Here is a 22400-nt window from a genome sequence, read left to right on the forward strand (position 1 = left end):
CAGGCTATACCACCGTGCTGTAGAGCGCCTGGCATTTCTCATTTACCACTTTAGCACGACAGCAAGTCGGACGTACAGCAGTAAATTCTGAGCTTGATGTGGCCACTTGTTTAATTCGCGTTGACGACCTGGTTGATACAATATGTGACGATGCGGGTAAAAAAAAAAGCTCTCGATTTACCATGGGTAAGCCAAGTGGGACTCGTGCAGGTGCTCTAGTAGTACGGTTTGCTGTTCCTTGACCAAGCAGGGCGTTCAACATCAGAGTCAATGGAAGCACTAGCCTCATTTATAATTTACCTATTGCAGCACAGTACCTTAGCTCAAGTTTACGCTTTCCTCCTGCTCTTTCTCCCGACGCCACTGAACGCCGTACAGCGGGGAGGGGAACACCTCCCTAACCAACGCGTAAAACCCCTTCCCCAATAAAAATTTCCTCCTCCTCAGTTGATGATGATAAACGAAACTACAATAGGTGGTACCTCATCTCTCCATCCTGCTTTTCTCTCTTGATACGTGCTGCTCGAAGTTACGTTATCCGTGGTTCTACACATTATGCATGTTAGAATAAACGGGATATCTTCCCCAATTCCCGGAGATAAGGCTGCAACTTCCCCAATCCGGCGATGCCTCTGCTGCGCTGTTATTTGTTTATCGACTATGCATGCATGGGCAGCACGAAAAATATGCATGGAAAATACATGTTGTCTAATATGGAGGCACCCCGGCCATGCAACAGAGAGGAGGACGCAATAGAAAAGAAGCATAAGAAGCGGATTCGGAATATGTTATCCTTAAGGGAATTCTACAGTGTTGACTAGCTTGCAATAATTGGGAGTAATTACTCATTCGCACCTATAAAAGCGCTGCCATAAGGCTCATCATCAAATAAATAGCGTATACGAAACCCGAACCGAAACTAACTGTTTGCCAAATTATGACGTCAGCTAATGTATGGAAAACAAAAACAAAATAGCTGCCGTTGGTGAATGCGGCGCTTGGTTATATACTTGCTGGATTTTCTTTTTTTGCCCTCTTATTGTTGCTTCTCGTGACTTCCACGCCTGACTGCGATGCTTGACGGTGCAGAACGCAAGCAAGTTTGTCACTTGCGTCATGTGCCGCAGTTGACGCGCTGCCAGTGCTGCCCGCAGCGCGAGCCGCCGACGACGATGAGAGGCGTACGCTAGATTCGCTCGTGCGGGGCCCGGCTGGGTCCCCCAAAAAACGGTCCATTTCGAACGGCCCGACCTGCCCTTGCCGGAGGAGCAATAGGGCGGTATTCATTCAATGATTCATGCTGATTCGCTTGATAAGCCGGCGCACTAGCGACCAGAGTCGCAGAAGATGGCGTGCTTCAAGCAAGCGCTCGCAATCCTCATGTTCTTCGTCCTTGTGACGCTGTACGTGGCGAGCATCGACAACTCGGTGCAACCGGAACAACTCTGGCCTGATCAGTCTGACGACACCACCGCGGGCGTCGCACCCAACGACGAGCATCGCCACCTGATGTACTTTGTTCAGGTCGGTACTTGCAGGCTGATCGAACGTGTACCCCGGAACCGGCCCACTAGCTCTCCGTTGATAAAGCTTTATTAACGCTTGTAGAGAAATACATGGCTTCTGCTGAGAAACTAGCGTGTTGTCTTTGCCTTCCATGCATGCGCTATCTCTGTTATCTGTGCGCAGTAACGATCTGCACGTATCATATGTATTGCATAATCCCATTGGTAAATGGCATCCTGAAAAGAACTATGACAGAGGCAGTACAGGACCTTGTTGTTTTGAGCTGATCGTTGATGGAATCTATAGTGAAGAAATTTTTCCATGTCAGTACTTTTGCTGAATGTTCCGCACGTTGCTCGTCGCACTGTTGCCAATCTGAAATGATAATAAACCCAGCCCTTTAATGGGAAAGTGTTGCTTTGACTGTCGTTCTGTCATGTGCAAATTCATTATAAATTCTGATTGAGCTTCGAGATGTCATGACGGAGCCTTTGGATGCTCTCGGAATGTAATTACATAACCTCTTCTGTTTGCAGGTCAGTGACACACACCTTAGTGCTGCTGTACCAGAGCGTTCGGCACATTTCAAGGAGTTCATTTCCGAAACCATCATGAAAATCATCAAGCCACCTGTCATCGTAATGACAGGTTAGCCCACTTCAACATACTTGGCCATGCCATAAATGAATGAATAACTGCAGATTTTATGCCCTTTCATGCATTGTTAAAGTCTCGTACACTGAATTCAGGCCGACTACATGGGCTCTCTCCGCAGGTGACATTGCCGACTCCCTTGGTGCTCGATTCTTGGACTCTGGACAGATGCGTGAGGAATGGCAACAGTACTGGAGAGCTATCTACGAAACTGGCGTCACGCGGAAGCATATCTGGCTAGACATTCGGGGGAATCACGGTATGCAGTACACGCATTGCGACTCGATTATTTTACAAGTGTGCGGTTTCATCTCTTAGAAGCATGCGGTATCAAATCCCATTTGAAAGTGCTTAAATTCCTCTGATGTACACAACCTGCACTAATTGATCACATGTCACGTTCGCAGTGTATCTATATTGGCCTCTGTTCAGTTGGCCTACTTATCCGAATATGGGGGCTGTCAAATTTTTTCATTGTTGAATGTGACTTTTCGTCTTGTTCCTTCTATCTAGCTTTTGTGTGTCTGAAGCTGGAGATCATGCACTTTTTAAATTGAACATTTTATATATTTGTGGGCCATAGCTACCATAACATATTGACCAAAGTGCAGCGTGTTCCCCTTGGAGTGCTAGTTCGGAAGGTACTTACTCTTTCAATCCTCTATTAACGCTGATGTACAATATGATATTGAAGTTTGCCTGCTCGCGTCTTGTCTTTCAGATAATCTGAATCTCGCTTCTGTCGAGCATGAGCACAATTTCTACAGGTGAGTTGTCATTACACAACCGCTGCATGTTAGCAAATATGTCATGACTTCACGTTGTTGGATCTTTATTGCTGACTAGTATGCTGCAGCACTGCTGCATTTAATTGTCATTTGAAAAGTGTGGTTGCTCCTTGCATGTTTTGTTGAAGTAGTGATAGAGTGGAGGTGTCGATGTCTACGCAGAGTGTACTCTGTACAAGGACGACACCATTTGCATTCGTATTCCTACACCTATCGCGATGGTGGCGATCGCTACACATTTATCGGCATTGATACCTGCACTGATCCCGGTGTCAAGCGACCATTCAACTTTGTCGGCTCTCTGCCTAAGGTGAGGGAGCTTTTTGTCTTATCATGGAGGTTTCGGGCAGCTGGGAAACAACAGCACAGAGAACAGATGTGCGCCCGACATGAAGTTTAAGGGCCAAGAACAATTAATCCCGTTTGCAGCTTCATAACAGAGATAAGTACTAATAGAATATGGCAGCATGTAGGCTATAAAATGCATGTATAGCAACCACACATTAATAAAACGTCCTTTTCTAGTAATAGTAATTGCCATAGGACACATAAAAACAAGCACGGTACCACTGAATTGGCTGGATTACCAGTTTTAACATTGCACGTCAAAATCTTTGTGGTTCATAGTCCTTGCTGAAAAAAGGCTTTATGTCAGTATACCTTACAGGCAAGGCTGCACTACTGACTTGCATGAAAAAGCCGTAACTGTTCATGACTACTTAAACTAAGCTAGGCTGTGAGGCTGGACTAAAGCAGTGTAATTGCGCAAACTGCTTCAGTGTATTAAGAATCTTGTCAGGGAAGATTTTTGCTACTGATTGTCTGTTTACAGAGTGTGCTGCTTGCGTGTATTTTGATCATAAGGGGCAGCTTGTTGACCGCTCTGTTCAGTTGTAATTTGATGGGCTGATGATACAGCTAGCCTCATGTTTATTCTCTTACTAGGAACAAGGAAACATCTTCATGCATGACAAACTGTGTGCAGCCGACTGCATATGACAGATTGCCTGTGATATCATTTCCATTATGCATTTCTGTCTTAATGCAGTCGAAGCCATCTCTGCTCGGTGGAAAACTAAGCGAGAAAAGCAGAATGTTGAGCCCGCTTTATCATTTCTTGCTAAAGTTGGCATTGTTCCTTCATTTAATGTATCGTTTTCTTCTTAGAAAATAGTTATATCTGCCTTGAAAACTGCCAACCGAGATGAGTCTATTCAGCATATTTCTCGAAGTTTATGAATGTGGTGACTTGCATTTTTTGCGATAGACAGTTTGGGCAGTGCAATTGTGCTGAAGAGGTGAGAATGACAACAATGACTTTATTGTTGACTTTTTCTTCTTTAAATCATCTCCACTGTCTTTATTGCTTTCTTATTAGTGGTTTGAGATGGTTTCATCACTAATAGGGAACGGCATAAAAGCTTCTCTTGCCTAGAATATGCATCCGTGATGGAGCAGAACTGTAGGATTTATTCCAAACTTCTCTTTCATCTGTTAAAGGGGCACTTTGCACATCCCTTTCACACTTTCTAGAGATGGCTGAATACAATGCAAAGACTGTGAAATGATGCCTGCTTGGTGATCTGCACAAGCCGACGCAAGACGCCCCTGTGGGCTTTTGCATTACTGCACATAAGGATAACGCCTTAATAGCAATGCATAATGACTTGTGACATTAGTCATAGCCTAATCCAAGTCGTAGTCAACAGTACAATCCAGAATCCACATAACAAGCTGACGCAAGACGCCCCTGTGGGCTCTCGCATTACTGCACATAAGGAGTGCACCCCTCAAAATATTTATTCTCAAGCCCTTCACTGTGCTGTCTTCTCATAGCACTCTGGACCCTTTGCAGGCTGAGCTTAGCAGCGTGCAGCGGATTCGGGAGGAGACCCAGGGGAGCAACCTGACCATCTGGTTTGGCCACCACCCGACCCGCAGTGTGGCCTCCGATGAACTGCAGGAGCTACTCAGGTGAGGGCAGGTGAAGTGAGAGATGGTGAAAAGGGGGGCAGGAAAGTGTCAACTACCAGCTAACATCATTGAGGTGTGCGTTTGTATGTAAACCTGCCAGGCAGAATTAGAAGGAAGTAGGTGCTCATAAAGAGCAAGCGAATGAAGAAAGCAACGCGCAAGCAGGAGATGCAATAGACCCTCTTAGAAGGAGCTGTTGTGCTTAGCTGCGCTCAAGAGGGCTGTTCTATTCTTTTTTTTGCAATGATTAATTGGCTTTATCATTCATCTGCTTCATTAGTGGGACTTCCCACTCTTTTTCACATTCAGCGGTCACTATCTTTGCTTTAAGATGAGCACTGTTTAATAATAATCAGTGATGAGTTTTGCTGATCATCGAATTGCACCACAGAAGACGTACAAATATGCTTAGCCCATTTCCAGCTAATTTAATTACCATTCTGGTGACTGGCATACTCTTTTTGTTGGTGTTTGCAATGGCAATGGCTCTGAAGTGCTGCTTCCAATTGAACGCTTTGGGTTTGCGTTTGCCATTTTAGTCTGTTTCGGATAGTTCAGTAACCAGCGTAATTTTCCTTTTTCATGTGGTTGGACGGCTTTTTCATTAAAGGGGTCCTGCAACATAATTTTAGTGCATAGTTTTGCTTGCTTGTTGCAATTGTTGAGTTATGGCGATTAAGAAAAATTTATTATGTCGTGAAATGTTTAATTTACTCAAAAGTACGGCAAAACGAGTAACTCAGAAAGCACCAACAGAGGTGCTGGTTACTACTTCGCATCAAATAGCTTCAGCCAAAGTTAGGCGGGAAAGAATTCAATAACCTCGCGACCTTGCTAGTCTCTTGTTAGTCGCTCCTCACTATTGTAGGATGTGTGCAGATAGAAAGAAAGGTGCGGTCAAGGAGCAGGCTCACGAAAAGAACGCAAGAGTTGGAGGTGCATGGTGACAAAGGAATGTTCCTTTCTCTGTCTGCTCCTGGTATGTTCCTGATTTTATTTTTGCGAGGCGCCCACGCAGCTTTTAGCCATGCAAGAGAGGTCGTCAAATTTAGCAAAAACATGTTGCAGTGAACAGGAAACCATGAGAAGCCATCTTCCGCGCCGTTATAGTGACCTGCTCATGTAGGCTGTTTCAATTAGTCACGCACGTGTTGTCATTGGGCGAGTGAAATGAGAAAGGGAAAGACCAGGAAAGTAGAGTTGAGGGCAACTTTTGGTTTGCTTGTATTTTGAAAATTCATTCCTTAATAACTCTGGTTGTAGTGCACCGTTTCCTGTAATTCTTTTTGATTCGGCTTCTGTGTGACATAAATAATTCATATAAAGCATAGCGGACAAGTTGTTGCTGGGCCCCTTTAATGACTGTGCAATGTTTCAACAGGTAAATTCTGTTTCTGCTGAACTGGAGTTATTAATGATGTGAGCCTCCTCCTTCTAAAGCCATACTAGGAGCTGTCGTGAGTACTGTTGCTTAGGAAGGGTATGTTTTACTTCACCACTCTTTTTTTTTTCACCCCGCCGGGGTGGCCCAGTGGTTAGGGCGCTCGACTACTGTGCCCAAGGATGCAGGGTCGAATCTTGGCCTCGGCAGCCGCTTTTCGGTGGAGGCAGTCAGTGCACGCGATGTCAGTGCACGTGAAAGAACCCCAGGTGGTCAAAATTTCTGGAGTCCTCCACTACAGCGTCTCTCATAGCCTGAGTCACTTTGGGATGTTCAACCTCCCAAACCAAACCTAACCATGCTTCTTTTGCATTGGTCATGGCAGTTCGAATGTGGGCAATGCGTTAACTGTGCTGGTAACTGCAGTGCAACTGTAATGTGCCTTTTAAATGATAACTGCAATCTATCTCTAATGGTAATCCATGACAGAGTCCAAACAAAGCAAGCACTCACGTTAAAATGCTGGCTTGCTTACTAAAGCTCCTCCCGTAAAGTTAATTCAGTGCGATTGTCAATGGTAATGTTGATTGCAGTGGTAGCATCCACATTGCGTCCAAGTCTTGTTGTGGGTGCCTGTTTGTTGGCCCTTGTTGGTTAGTGTACTTGTTTGTGTCGACTGTTAGAGAAAGTTAGATTTAAACGGCTAGCCACATATGTATTGGCATCACTGTGTCAGGATGTAAATCAAGATACAGGCAACACATAATCATCACAGCTCTGTGTTGTCAAGAAATTGTGGATTTTTTGTTGAGTATATGGGTTCGTACCGACTTGGACAGTGTGACAGGATGGAGCTGTCTCATCACTTCACTGTAGCTCGTCCTGTAGTGGTAAAATATGCTTGAGTTAAGAGGGAACAGGGCTCTCGGAACATTTTTTTTTACTTTGACTAAATGCAGTAAATTCACTATCTTAATCAGTTGTTTATGCTGGTTTCAAATATGTAATCACTTTTCTGATATGTCAGTTTTCAACATACTCCATCGTTTACAGAAACAATAGAGAAAAAAAAAACGCTAATCAGAAAACTATTAACATGTGACTAGATAGTATACAGTATACTGAATACAATGTAGGATTTACTTTTTTGATTAAAACAATATTAGTCATTTTGCAAATTGTTGAATTTCAATCTAGGGACAAGTGATTTATGAGCAATCTAAATTAGAGTTTGCGAAAAATTACCGAGCATAAAATGAGAAATTTGTTGCCATCATTGTATAGTTTAATCACCTAGGAGATTGCTGCCATAAATATTATGCCTTTATCTGCTCTAGATGTGAAGGCATCCTTCTTGTAAATTATGAAGCCATCGAAGATTTGTGTTTTGAGAAGACGAGAAAAAAAAATGAACTGAGATGGGATTTATTCGGCTCGTTTGTAGCTTACAAAGTGCAATGAATGACTCAGGGAATGAATAAATTTGTAGATGTGTAGAATATTGGCCTGTAGGTTTCCACTATGCCATTTTCAAGAAGTTTCAAAATGGCTCATCGACAACAATAAGAGCAGGAGCCTTCTCCAGTTCCTTGCGGAAAATAATTTACACAGGTTTTTATAATATGCCTTTGGCAAGCTTGCGTAATTAAAGAAAGAAAAGTTTTTACGATTTTTGGCTCTTCAAGAGCCCTGTGACTGCTGCTACTGTGATGCTAGGTCGACACCATTGCAGTGCTTTCCGTACCTGCTCAGACGGGGCTTGTGCGTGCAGGTATGGAGGTCCTTACCTGTGCGGCCACTACCACAGCCTGCTGGGCTTCTTCCGTGGCATGTACGTGCTGCAGCCGACGGGCTTCCTCGAACTCGAGCTGGCCGATTGGAAGACTGGACGCCTGTGAGTGTCATGCCTTCTTCTTCTCCCAGGTGAACCTGTTGTAGTGCTCCACTTCACTTTTTCATTTTTCTTGAAAATCCCCATGTGACAATTATGCAGGAAGAATGAAAATCAGATTTTTCTCGCTAATACCCGCTTTGGAAGAAGTGCAGATATGCTCTTGGTGTGAATCTAGGCCTCTTGCAATTATGCTTGGTTCGATGACTCAGCGCTTTATCCTAAAATCCTTATATTCTTGTTAGTCAGAACCCTGGTGTTAGGACTTTAGAGAGGCACCAACAACATCTAACTTCTTGGTAAAGATTAGTTCTGTGACTCTGTCTGTCTTTGTCGAAGTTCGTCTTGAAGTAAAGCTAAGAATTGGATTGAAGTAAAGAAATTGGATTGGCGTAAAAATTGCAAATGAGTCTGTGACCACTGTTTGGAAGTGAATGGCAGCATTGTCAAACCTGTGAGATCCACGCAGAGGAAATTTTGCCGATGCGTTGCAGTTTGTGAAAATGGCTAGGCGGGAGACGGGGGACAAGAATAGACAAGAAGGAGAAAACCCTACTTTGTAGAAGGATGTTGTAGTTCTCTATTACGAGCTGACAGCGCACAGTGCATATGTCCACTTGTCACCACTTGGCTATAGCTCTGCTAAAAAATCTTATAGTAGTTGTAGTTCACATCATAGTGTGACACTAGAAAATCGTATCTTCTTGCTCTTCACCAGTTACGTGCAGTTATTCAGATATCTGAATGTGCTCGCAGCTGCTCATTATTCTTCAATGCTCACCTGCCTGTTGACCATGCTCTAGCATGATTGATGTGGCGACCAAAAGTTTTTGTAATGATAGCTGGTCACAGAGACCCTTGAAGCCCTCGGTGAGGAAAGCGCTTTAACTGTGAAGAGCAGTGGCTCCTAAGACAGACCCCTGTAAGAGAAGCACCCCTCTTTGTCTTTGTTCAGGTTCCGGGTGGCCGCTGTGGACCATGGTCTGTTCAGCTTTGTGGACGTGCGCTTTCACGAGTGGCCCATCATCCTGGTGACCAACCCCAAGAGCGCCGTCATGGCCATGCCCGGCGTCGAGCCCCTGCGTCGCATATCCCACTCTACACACATTAGGTTGGCCGCATATTCATGTTCAAGTTGCTTGCTGGAGAATGTGTGGGGGAAAAAAATTGTTAGATTGTTGATGGACTAGAAAACTAAACGGAAAAAGGAAGCCAATTTCATTAGCTTTAATGTTAAAGGTAAAAAAAAAATCAGTTGAATAATGAAAGAATGAGAAAAAATGACTGCTCGTTGTCGTACCTGTGTGGTTTACAATGAAAATTATGCTAGTTGGCATAACACGCAGTGGCGTCCTCTATGTGCAGGTGCACAAACTATGCAGCAGTTAGTTTCATTGCTGTGCACAGAGGACGCAGCTCCTGTTTTCTCGCTTGTCCACTGTGTTGCGTCAAGGTTAAGGCCACCACCGAAGCACAACTTAAGGCCTTTAACAGCTTTTGCTGTAAAAGTTAGCTTTATCGTACACGTATGAATAGCAAAAAGGATAAGAGTTCACTGAGTGTTGATGGTAGCGCGTGAGCTAAAGCATGAGTTTTCTTAAAGAACAAAGATTCTATTTAATGTTCTGTCTGTAGAGTGAGCAGCAACTTACTTTTCGCTTGTTTGTGTAGAGTCCTGGTGTTCTCGCCGGTCCCAGTGTTGGAGGTGCGATGCAGTGTGGACGACGGCTACTGGCGGCCTCTGAAGAAGGTCGCTGACGGCCCCCTGTGGGTTGCCCCCTGGAATACCCAGCAGATTTCGCCTGGCACACACACCCTCCTGTGAGACCATCCTTTTCTCAGGGCACACACTAGTGGCCGACAGCTTATTGTCAGACTGCTTTTTCTACTGACTTGCATCGATAAAAAGAAATTAACTCGAGTTAATGACATTTTATCAGAAATCAAGAAGAAATGGGCATGGGCAGACAGGTAGTGCGTAAGAGGATAATCAATGGTCGCTAAGGGTAACAGATTCGATTCCAAGGGAAGAAAAGTGTAGCAGGGGGTGGGTGGATGAGGTTAAAAAGTTCGCAGAGGTTAAGTGGATGTATCCGGCTTAACTTTCTATGCTCAGTGTTGTCCAAGTAATTTGAGGCATTTGGAACCGGCTGCACTTTCCCTAGAGGTATAATAAATTATGCTGACGATGGGGGAAAAAACAAAATTTGTGCGCAGTATTGTTCCTTCTTTTCATAGCTGTGTTTTATGGGGAGCCATTCGTTTATAGTTGGAGCTGCATCATCTTATGTTTGAAATTATTCAAACATGTTCATTTCAGTGTGCAACCAGTTTCTTTAACTTGTATCCACTTCGCTACCGAAAATTTGATATTTGCGCACCTCTAGAAACTGTACTACAGCAGTTCTACTTTTTTTATATGTGGACACATTTTTGCCTCTTCTCTTGTTCACAATATGCTCTCCTTTGTGAACAAGTGTGTATAAATACAAAAATCTAACTATCGTATGAGCACTGTGCCACTGGGTAATCAGGTTTTAGGGCTTGTTCGAAAACCCCCCAATGTACTCAAGGTTGATACACAGTTTACGCCTTATACAGTGCCATTTTGGGACATTTGCTGTTCATTCACACTACAGAAAATTCCTGGGGACAAGGTGGAAGTGTGGCAAGACATAGAATGCAGTAATGAATAATAATAATAATAATAGTATGTGGTTTACAGGAAAGGAAAGAAGCAGTCTCTCACACTTTTTCCATGGACACCTGAACCGTGCAGTAAGTGAAAGGGAGGAAGGTGGGAGTGAAAGTGGCAAAAGAGAAAGAGGAGTCATAGTGGAAGGCTACTGAGTAATTTCGACCACCTGGGGATCTTTAACGTGCACTGACATCACACAGCACAATGACGTCTCTCCGTTTTGTCTCCATCGAAACGCAGTCGCTGGCGGTCTGGTTCAGACCCGAGTACTTTGGTACAGTAGTTAGAATAATGACTTACGTGGGTTGAGGATGGCACTGTTGAAAGCATCAATTTCTTTACGTTGAATAGCGCTCTCATTCATTATCGTAAAATCACTCCTATTTGTATCCAGAAGGCACTCATTACCGGAAGCTGTGAGTCTGTACTGTTGAGAGGACAGAATAATGCGATACAGCTTTGAGACGTTTCAACGCTGTATACAATGCCACGCCACATCATGCCATACTATACCAATACTGGACCATAAACTGGCTATCCCATTTTTCAGCCTCTCGTGGTACAGTGGTTAGGGCGCTCGACTACTGTGCCAAAGGATGTGGGGTCAAATCCCGGCTGCGGTGACCACTTTTTGGTGGAGGCGAAAAGAGAGGCGCCGGTGTGCTGTGCGATGTCGGTGCACGTTAAGAACCCCAGGTGGTCGAAATCTCCAGAGCCCTCCACTATGGCATCTCTCATAGCCTGAATTACTTTGAAACATTAAACGCCATAAACCAAATCACTTGGAATTTGCATTAAGGTCGAACTGGCATCTTAGCCGAGTGTTGTCCCATCTGTGCAGGGTGCAGGCCATGGACACGGAGGGCCTGTGGTCGGAGGCTCACATAGTGACCTTCTCCGTGGATGGCACCATTCCTTCGCACAATCTGGCCATGCGCATCCTCCTCCAGGGAGGCATCAGAGCGGTAAAGAATAGCTGCCTCTGCCACCACTGCTCGCTTTGAACACCCTTTCAGTTAGCTCTTGCAAGAAAATTAACCAGAGTTGTGTTTGGCGATTGGAATAGTAGCATCTCCATTGTAGCCTTGTGACTTGCATATCTTCCAGTTAGGCACGTCTAGCTATTATTATTCTTGGTTTTGAAGCATTGTTCATTTCCAGCTGATTATTTTGTTAGCTTGGATCGTGCTTTCTAAATGGACCATAAGCTATCTGTTGCTTGCTGCTTTAGTTCTGTGTTCGCTCTATCTGGCAAGTGTTATAATTGGTCGTTATTTTTCTTTTCTCTTTTTTTTTTTTTTTTTTGCTAGTGTGCCACGCCAGCATGCTTGTTCTGTTAATGCTTTGCTTTACCTAATCTCCTTGATGGCAGTAGCAGTATTGTCAAGTGTGTATGCCCGCCTTGCCATGTAGGCACCATGTAATGGCCTCCTGGGGCCACGAGAACCTATAAATAATTGTAATTTTTATTGATTTTTATCGAAATGAATTACCTCGAGGGTTATAGTAAATGCACAGCGCCAGTGGGGAGCTGCTCTGCTCCATCAAAAATCTGGACACCGACTCAGTATTTTGAAATATGCGATGTTAAGTTGACAAAACCTTACTGTACTACTCTCGCCGTTCGCTTTTGCTTAACACTTCCTATAAAATCACCACAAATCACCTCACGAACGCGTGTAGCAAAATATATCTGCACAGGAAGATTTCGGGAATGTGCGATATCATTTGCGCCAGTGTAAGACAAAAACATTGATGCAACGAAGTTTGGATGTAACAACAAAGCTTTTTCCGGAAAGTAAAACTTTGTTATGTTGAAATTCAACTGTATTGCCTTTTTTTTTCCCTGCTTCATGTGACTTCCATGCACATCACAGCCATCATTCGGTTATCAGTTACGTACCAGTCCTAGCCACATATGCCATGTGGCAATGTATGTCTTGGCATGTCTGATGAATGAACGTGCTTTCGTCCACATTTGCCCGAGAGAGCGGACGTTACCTATGCATGTTACGGCTCAGAACGACCTTGCTCACTTGCAGCTGCGGATCCTGTTCATCCTAATCGTGCTGGCTTGTGTGCTGCCCATGTGCTGGGTCAGGGCAGTCCAGACATCAACATGGTGTAAGCATTCCTTTTTTTTGGACGCTGTAATGTGAGAATTATACATGTTACATCAACCTTATCATGAAATGTGTGCAATGCCTACTTTATTAATGTAACCAATTGAGGTTTTAAAGAAAGATTTTTGTCTCCTGTCATAGTGCAACTGATGGATGGTTTAGAGTTGCACTTCTTGATTTGCAGTATTTTTTTTTGTTTGCAAAAGTTGATTAGTAAAAACTTGTAGCTAACCCTTTTCATTACTGGCTTGAGGAACAAAGTGTCAAACGAGGAGCTATAGATTGTCTTCAAAGCAGCTAGCTGCAATGCTTGCACCGAGATACCATTTGCGCAGTTTTATTGATGGACCTTAAAAGAAATTTCTCTCGTCATTAGCTAGCGGTACTTGTCTCGCCCAGTGCATGTGGAAAGCCCCATGTTGATTTTGTCATCAGAAACTCTCCTTGGTATGGTGAACTTGCATCGCTGTTACATAGAAGCTCTTTTATTGTGCGGGTTATTTATGGGGGAATTTGAAGCTAAAATAACTATTTTCATACACACAAAAAAAAAATCATTTAAATTCTTGTTGTTTTGGATTATGGTTGTATAAAAAAAAAGTCTCACTAAATGTTCTTAGCATCTGCACTGTAGTAAAACTAAAATTAATTTGTTTTGCAAGATGGGGTGCACTCACCACCTGTAGTGCTTAAGAATGCTGATTTCAAGACTCAGCTGCATAGCGGACAAGAAACTGAACACTGAGTGAATCAATGCTCGTTTTTCGCGCCCTCTAGCAAAAAAAGGACCTGCTACCGGGAGAACGGCAGGTAGCTAGAAAGAAAAGTAGGAATAAAAGGTAAATAGGGCCGTGCAGCAGCGGACTGGCTGATGAACCGAAATAGAAGGTCGGATTACTAAAACGCAGCATGTAACCTTCGAACATTATTTTGAAGCAATCACCACAGAGCAGTGTCATGTTCAAAGGAGCATGCAGCAGAGCAGAGCAGAGATTTATTTAGACCCTAAATTTGAATAGCATGTTCTGAAATCTCTGAATTAATTTCTCTCAGTTTGCACTTTCTGCAAGAACACAGCTGTTGAGAAAACTACCATTTTCAAACTCTTTTGCCAGAGACTACTTTCAAGGTTGTTTCTGACTAAAATTATGTTGGGAACAACATAAGGTACTTTTTAGATTCCTAATTATTCTCCGAGAAAAAAAAAATCAAGTATGTGACGTATATATGTGAAGAGAAAAAAATGTTTGTTTTTAAACTTTTCCGATATTTACAAAAATTTTATTAAGAACTCGCACTCAGCCTGTACAATGAATTATCTAAGCACAAGCGGTTCATACATCTTCGTGATTTTTCAGATAATCGTTTTCTTAAGCTGACACAATTATTCATTATTACAGCTACAACTTTTTTCTATTTGTGCTAAGGCGATAAAACTAGAAATATGTTCTGAAAAGAGGAAGATAAACCATCCCTGAAAATTGTATTGAAATTGGGGCAAAAAGTTGACCCTATAGCTCCACATCCCCAAGAAGGCCAGTAAAAACAAACAAAAAAAAAAACCCACTCTACTTCACATGAACAGCAGCTCGGCGCATATATTCAACCATCTGTTCTTAAAGACTGACTGCAATTTATAAATTGACACTTTCTTTTGCAGTCATCACTAACTGCAGAGTTATCTAATTGGTCCTAATGAACTTTGGAGACAGGAAAAGATACTGTATACTAGACCATGGCACTCCCAGCAACCCTGAGTAGGCTTCACTGGGCTAGAGCACTTCATATTTTTCGAAAGCTTGGTTACATTTAGCTGAGATACCCCATCATATGCGTTGTAATGGGGATACCATAAGCAGCGTGGCACCAGGAACATTTATAGTTCCTAGAGTGACTTGCAGGTGTGATGCTGATTAATGTTGCATCAACCACAACATGAACTATGTGCACCATTTAGCTTATGCATAGTGAATGGGCTACCGTATGGTCCATAACACCAGAAGTTATTTGGAGTTTCAAGTGTTACTTTTGCGTGCTTATGTGACGTCATATGTGACGCTGTATATGTCTTACACGTGGTTGATCGGGGTTACCAGATAATGGTAGCGTCCAAAATGAGGCTTGCCGCTGCAATAAAGCGTGTGTTGCAGTGGGTCCTCCCGACCTGAGTGCGGACCGACTCTGCTGCGGTTGCTTGAAGAGGCGCCTCCACCTGCTGGTCTCGGTGGATGTGCTGTTCTGGCCCCTCCTCTCCATACCCCTCTACATGGCCATAGGTACTGCTCCCGATCACTTCGCTGGCATTGTACACTAGTGCCTTATGTACACTAGGGGATGAGTTACGCTCCAATCATGTCACAGAATTGTCACGAACTTCGCGACAGGTCTGCCGGTAATTAACCAATAGGAGCATGGCTAGCTGATTGGTTTGTGACAGGTTTGTGAACGTTTTTGTGATGTGATTGGAGCATTATCGGACCATTATGTACACCAGTGCACTATGCACTCGTGTACCTGAGAAATCAAGCATTTCTCCCTTCAAAACTGAACTGGCCAATGTGATGTTCACGTTGAACTTATTCCTTGAATAAGAATCTTGACTATTCTTTCTATGGTTATGCTAAGCATTTTGAAAACAAAAGAAATATTTTTCGTTGGCTTATGGTTTTAAAGGTGAAAGGTAACGGTCTTTACTTTGTTCATATGAAAGCTCAGAGCACACTAGAGCATTGTCAAGCACATTTCGTTGCTTGTTCGCTCGCCTGACATTTGTTGTAATAGCTGCCACCTGTGAGTCGTCATTCTCAGCTGTTTGGGAAAGCAGCAATTTATGTCCGTTGGCTTGACTTCTGGATTGGTCTTGAGAGCTATAACAAGGTTTAGACATTGTGCGGTACCTTTGGCTGGCCAGAGTATGTTTGCTTACGGTTTGCCTGTGGCGTTTACTTGTTCATTTCCCAGGGCCCTGGTTTGTGGGCGAGATGGTAGAGGGCCACCTCGGTGCCTGCTTCGTTTGGGGCATCTTAGTCTATGGCACGTTCCTGCCCGGCGGACTCTCCTACTTCTACGGCATGCTCTTTGTGAGTGCTCCTTTTGAGGTGTTTCATGGCAAGGCACGGCACCGACCAGCAAAGGAGAGACAAATGCTTCTTCTAGTATATAAGAGGAAAATATATAACAGTTGCATCTTACCTGCACTTACCTATGGGGCTGGAATGTGGAGGCTAACGAAGAGGGTTCTACTTGAATTGAGGATAACGCAGAGAGCTATGAAGTGGAAAATGGCAGGTGCAACGTTAAGAGATAGGAAGTGTGCAGAGTGGATCAGAGAAATAACTCCAAATTAGTGACATTCTAGTGGAAATCGAGAAGAAGAAATGGGCATGGGCAGGGCATGTAGTGCTAAGAGGATAACCTGTGGTTGCTAAGGTTAACAAATTGGATTCCAAGAGAAGGAAAGCGTAGCAGGGGGCGGAAGAAAGTTAGGTAGGCGGATGAGGTTAAGGAGTTCACAGAGATCAAGTAGATGCAGCTAGCACTGGACAGGGAGGAATATGAGAGAGGCCTTCATCCTGCAGTGGTGATGATGATAATGTGTCTTTTGTCATTTTGCATGCAGAACTTGTGTGCATGTACTTTACACAGTTTTTGTGTTCTCCACTTGCCCTTGCCACTTTATCTGCTGGAAGCAGCTTCCCGAGCCATGTCAGCCTGCATATTCCTATCCTGTATTACTTTGAACAGTGCACATGGGAACAGCTAATTGGCTGGTAGCTGTGGAACTGGATCACGCCTTTGCACGTCTGCAAAAACCACAGGCTCATGCAGCTCACACTAGACGCATTTTTATCAAATGGCCTAGCGCAGTTGCACGTCGGCTGCGATGTTTCCCAGCTGCCTCTTCGTGTTTAGCGAACCTAAGGAATCTTGCTGCTTTTCCACAAAATTTCAGCTGCTAGCAGCAAGACGTGTGTTAGCCCTGCTCTGCTAGCCTTTTATACTCTTTCTGTGCCACCTGAAGTGAGAATAATTCCAGTCAGGCTAACGCACTTCATGTCAAACAACCCGCCGCATTGGCTGGGATCAAATCCTGGCAGCAGCTGCGTTTCGATAGAGGCAGGATGTCAAAAGACATGCATGCAATGGCAAAACCCCAAATATATGTACCACGTAGTACAGTACTGTATGCAATTTTTGGGTCAAATCTTGCAGATTGTGATGTGCTATGTGCCAATGGTGTGCTGCTTGAGCTGCACACTGTGGCGACGGCGCGAGGCCCTGCGTGCGGGCGCGGTCAACCCCGCTGTGACCGCGCTGCCGCTGGCGGTGGTGCTCGTCCTTCAGTGCTTCTGGGCGGCCATCTTTGTGCTGGCCTACGGCTACCTGGCGTTGCTGATGGGCTTCTTGCTCGTGGGCACACCTGTCATCTCTGTCGTCTGCTGGCAGCGAGCGCGTACGCTGCCCTACCACCGCCTGGAGAAGTTTGAGCGGTTCATGGGCGGCGTTGCGTCCAACGATGGCTCGCGTCTGGCCAACAGCAAGGCCGGCTCCAGCTGACGGGCGCCTTCCGCTTCTTCCGTTCCTTCGCCGTAGCTTCCCTTCGAGTCTCCCCTAGTCGCGGAGCCACCGAGGAACCCTTTCCTAATTAGAGCGGTCTCGCATTTTGGAGGCTTCATTCTGCGGTGCAGCCTCTTTATGAACACTCTTTCTGCACTGTATTTTTGTTTAGTGTAAAAAGGAAAACGAGTCAGGGATGTGCAGGGAGTTGTGGCTTCTGCACGCGGACCGAAGGAAAGGGAGTACTGGGGAAAGGGCCAGAATAAGGCGCTAGATATATTGCAGCAGCCTAGATTTGAAAAGCTCCGGCCTATTTCTTTTATATTGACGGTTGGGCCTGTTGTCCCGAGATACCTAACTTACCTCACGTGACTTCGGAGAATAAACACGGCGAAATGGAAGGAAGCGGATTTCGACGTCAGCTAATGCCTCGAACAGTACCAGACTGGACTGCAACAGGAGTACAGGAAACGTTACATGTTAAGCACGTTTCCATCCATAGTTGTTGGGTGTGTATTGTAAAGTTAATGTACACCAGCCAAGCCTGTGCAGCACATCGCACAAAATTTGGCACAATAACTACTTGGCATGACTAGACTTGAATGATTCCTTCTAGCTTAGTTTAGTTGTGAGAGAAATTGAAAATGATTATTGGATGATGATGATGGTGGTGCATGATGGAAGGCGCACTAGTTGTGAATAACTTGTCGATACGTAAGAGCACATTGCATTGAACAGTGCGCAAAGGTGTAGATGTGCACTGGTTTTGCAGTCTTGCACTCAACGTTATTGGGCATTCGTAAACAATGGCGTATTATGAGATGGTCTCAACAGTTGAAACGAACTGCACATTTTACAGCGGTAATAATGAATGACTGTATTGTGCACACTTTCCGAGAGCCACCAATTTTTTGCATTTGTGTGATATTTAAAGGGGTTGACGAATGCATCAGAATAAATTTTCGGAGCGCCTGTTACCTAATGTTTGAGGCAGCACTGTGTATCTATTTTTTGAGAGATCACATATGTTTTACCAAAGAAATCCCCTTAGGTTCATAGATCCAGAAATTTTACGACAAGTTTTGAATGTATACTCCACTGTTTTAGAAATTGTAGTATTTTGTAAAGCAGAGAATTTAGCTGTCTGTATAGTTTTTTGATGACCGAACCAACTCATTTTTGTCCAGTATTTGGCGATGTTAAATATCTGCACGATATATAGCACACAAAAGAACCTGTTGCATTTAAAATGTCTGTCTGCCCGTCACTAGTATGGTCTGTTTAAACGCTGCCAACATCCCCACCATGAGCTTTTCGAGAAGGCTGTGATGACAATTGCACAAAGTGCATTGTACCTACCATACATCTATTTCCATTCACTGGCATTGTTATTGTTGGTGCGTCAGTCTAGGACTCCAAGGAATGCTGCTTAGGTAGAAACCTTCCTGGCACGGCTCACGTAAGAAACTGCCTATATGTAGCTTATTTGTAACATTTACTAGAGTTGGCTACGACTCTAAGCATGCCATTGAAATGCAGCAACAGCAACGAGGGTATGTTGCCTAGTCATTCAGACGGCAAACCAAGCATGATATTCACGGGGGTAAAGCGCGGCGAGGAGGTTGTACTAGACTCTTGTAGCACCATGATTGTACTCCTATTGTTTTTGCTTTACTCGCACAAAGAACTCTAAAATGTAATCTTTGAGGAATTAAAGTTGATAAAAATTTTTTCACACTTACTTTTTTTACAGTTGTAAACAAGTGATATAAAGGCTGATAAAAGCGTACTTGCGATAGTTTTGTATCATTCCATCTGCTGTACCTAGAACTAGATGGCACTGGCCGTGCAGCTGTAGCATGCAAGAAGTACCATTGTGGCTGCGAACACGATTAGCTAAGGAATGGAGAGGGTTTACATGGGAGTGCCGCCGTTGCTTTCGCTCTAGTTTTAGTAGTATTAACTTTATGGTGATATCTAAGTATTCATTTTCAAAATGGTTGCACTGAACTATGTCTGCCGTACTAGCACGACAGTTGTATTATTGCGAGTCTTTCAAGATGCACTGGCATTAAACTTTAATTAGTTTTATGCAATGTCGGTGCACGTTAAGCATCCTCAGGTGGTGGGAATTATCTGGAGGCCTCCACTGTAGCATCTCTTGTAGCCCGAGTCGCTTTGGGACGTTAAACACCGTCTTCTTTGTAAATATGTGTATATTGATCACTATATGATGTATTCATATGACCAGGAAATAATTATTATTGGATTTCGTCTTGGGGTTCTTCAGTCTCAATAGTGGAACAGTGGCTGTGACGAAGCTCAGTGTATGTGACGAATAATATAACTGCGGTGTAATTGTTGGCTCTTAAGTCATTGTCAGTCGGACTCTGGAGGCAGGCCAGCTCAGGTGTTGTAGTTAACTAAAACTAAGGAGTGGCAATTATTGCGAAATCTACCATTTTCAGCCCTTCGCGTAGCCACGGTCGGTAGGCACGTTTGACCTTTAATGACCCCAGATGGCTGTGACGTCATACCAGCTGCGAGAGATGGGCTACCAAGTCGAGTCGTCGGGTGGCGGCGGTCGGTAGGCACGGCGCGCCGCAGATGAGATGATGTCACTGTGATGTCATACCAGCTGCGAGAGATGGGCAACCAAGTCGAGTCGTCGGGTGGCAGCGGTCGGTAGGCACGGTGCGCTGCAACTGGCACCGCGGTGCTGTCACCTCTTCTCTCGCAGTTGAGAGGAGGAGGAAAACGATGGGTATATAATAAATGCTCGCACTTGCTTAGCTGAGGCACTCGCTATGCATCTTGATAAACAGAAAAGTCACACCGTCTCGAAGCCAGGAAACGACAGCGGTCTACAGAGACAGATGAAGAACGGGAACAGCGTCTCGCTCGACGGCGTGCTCAAGATGCAGCTAGACGAGCGTGTCGCACTTCTCTTGAATTGTCTTCAGCCAGTGACAACTCCGAATGGAATGTAATGGACACTTTGAACAGTGAAGACTCTTTGTCAACATGTTCACTCAGCAGTCAAGAACGTAGGAATGCAACTAGGCGGCAACAACGCGTTCAGGAAACAGAACGGTGACGACGGCTTGAAAAGGAGCGTGTTGGTCGTGCTGCTCGACAAGTAAAGTAATTGTACGGTCAACATGGTACACCACAATTGGCTACACTACGAGCTGAACTACAGTGTAGCCATGCTATTATTGCTTTCGCAACCTACCGGGCTTAACTAAAGCTAAGCCCCAGCTAATATTTTTTTTTACAGTTGTTTGAGGCGCCACATGACCTATGCTGAACTTTGGCGTCACAACTATTGTTCAGCACTTAAACCTGTGCATAGACTAATAATACAGTGTGGTCTGTGCATAGTGATGTCTTATATATCGTTACAAAGAACGAAACAAAATATTTGTTGTTCATTCACCTTTGAAAGACATGTTTCAGATGAACCAGTCGTTCCCATTACTGTTCCAGCCGACCACAGTAACAACTGCTTGCATCTTATTCAAGTTGTGGCATCATTGCTGTCTCAGCTGCTTTTCAGAAACCATCAGTTTTTTTCCGTTAAACAGCTATTGCTGTTTGACTGGTGTCATTCATCATTTGAACAGTCATTGCTTATTGAAGCCCCTCAGTATTATTGGTTCTGATACTAATTGAGGCTGCTGTTGATGCTGCCAGCTAAGCCTCTTTCCTGGAAAACTTCCACTTTATTGTTCAGCAATGCTGTTGGCGTGCTATGGCGCTGAAGCTTTTTTACTGTCATGTGTTGGTGGTAGTGAACATTTTGTAGCCGAGGCTCCCTTTACGAAACGGGTTCTTAAAGGATTGTGACCGGAAAGAGATTTACACAGTGGGCTTTGCTAAAGGACATTAGCTTGGAGGATAATGGCAAGACTGAGTTTCTTGTACAGTTCTCAGTTTGTCTTTGACTGCTGTGTGTTGTCTTCTGTGAAGTGCTTCATTGCATTTGTGATGCAGTTTGCCAATAGTTACACCTACCTTGGGTAATATGATATTGTGCTGTTGCCATGAGTTTACGAAATTACCTTGGGCCTGTCAGAACTAGGCATTTCTAAATTGACTGAAAGTCACTGTAGTTCTTTATGTGAAGCATATATTGGAGATCTTCCTCGCTAACGATCTGGGGTTTAGTCGAGTTAGTCATATCAATGGTATTAGGAAAGTTTCCTTTTCCTGCATAATTTATGTACAGCAAGTCACTCTATTGACTTTGATGAACTTTTAACAATATGAAAAGCTGTCTCTCGTGTTACAATTGAATCTCATCCTGAGGCACCTGGCAGTTCGAAGTGCAGATCCAAAAATGATTTAAAATCCTCGCCTTGACCTATTTGGGATATGACGTCCCGAATGTATCTCTATGTGCTACCGTCGAACATAAAAAGCACTCGTGAGTGCTGGCGCTCTTTGTACCCTCTGCTAACCCTGGCCTTGTGGACTGTTTAAGATCTAGGAGACCATTCTTATCAGCAGCCGAAGGCTTTGGTTAATGAATTGTGCAATTTAGTTAGCACTTTAGTAATACGAGCTCTACAAAGTTGCAGACTGATTTGTGCCATGTGCTGCGTACATAAAGTGTAAACAGTGCAAGACAGATGTATGCCAAAATTGTCCATGACTCGAGATTTCAGTTTGCCACGGCATCACTTTATTGAGAGAGTCTTTTACCTGCATATAAGTTACCACAAAGTGCGGTGTGATAACGGACATTCCTTGGCTGTCCACTGCCAGAGTTAAGATAGGATAAAAGGAAGTGAACAGAATTCTTAATAAGGGGAATTTGCCTTTT

General features: G+C 44.0%; 1 protein-coding gene across 1 annotated transcript; it reads left to right on the top strand.

The window, feature by feature from the left end:
- Positions 1 to 1026: 1026 nt before the first annotated feature.
- Positions 1027 to 22345, top strand: LOC146173227 (transmembrane protein 62-like). Its single transcript, XM_084583515.1, has 14 exons — positions 1027 to 1524; positions 2043 to 2154; positions 2282 to 2419; positions 2882 to 2927; positions 3111 to 3258; positions 4804 to 4922; positions 8075 to 8197; positions 9150 to 9305; positions 9866 to 10015; positions 11734 to 11857; positions 12935 to 13016; positions 15166 to 15291; positions 15977 to 16095; positions 17228 to 22345. The coding sequence occupies exons 1-14, from the start codon at positions 1348 to 1350 to the stop codon at positions 17570 to 17572; spliced, it is 1965 nt and encodes a 654-aa protein (XP_084439641.1). The 5' UTR covers positions 1027 to 1347; the 3' UTR covers positions 17573 to 22345.
- The last annotated feature ends 55 nt before the right edge of the window (positions 22346 to 22400 follow it).

The sequence above is a fragment of the Amblyomma maculatum genome, chromosome 11 (assembly GCF_055883805.1).
Source record: "Amblyomma maculatum isolate TAMU_Amacu chromosome 11, ASM5588380v1, whole genome shotgun sequence".
Classification (NCBI taxonomy): Eukaryota; Metazoa; Arthropoda; class Arachnida; order Ixodida; family Ixodidae; genus Amblyomma; species Amblyomma maculatum.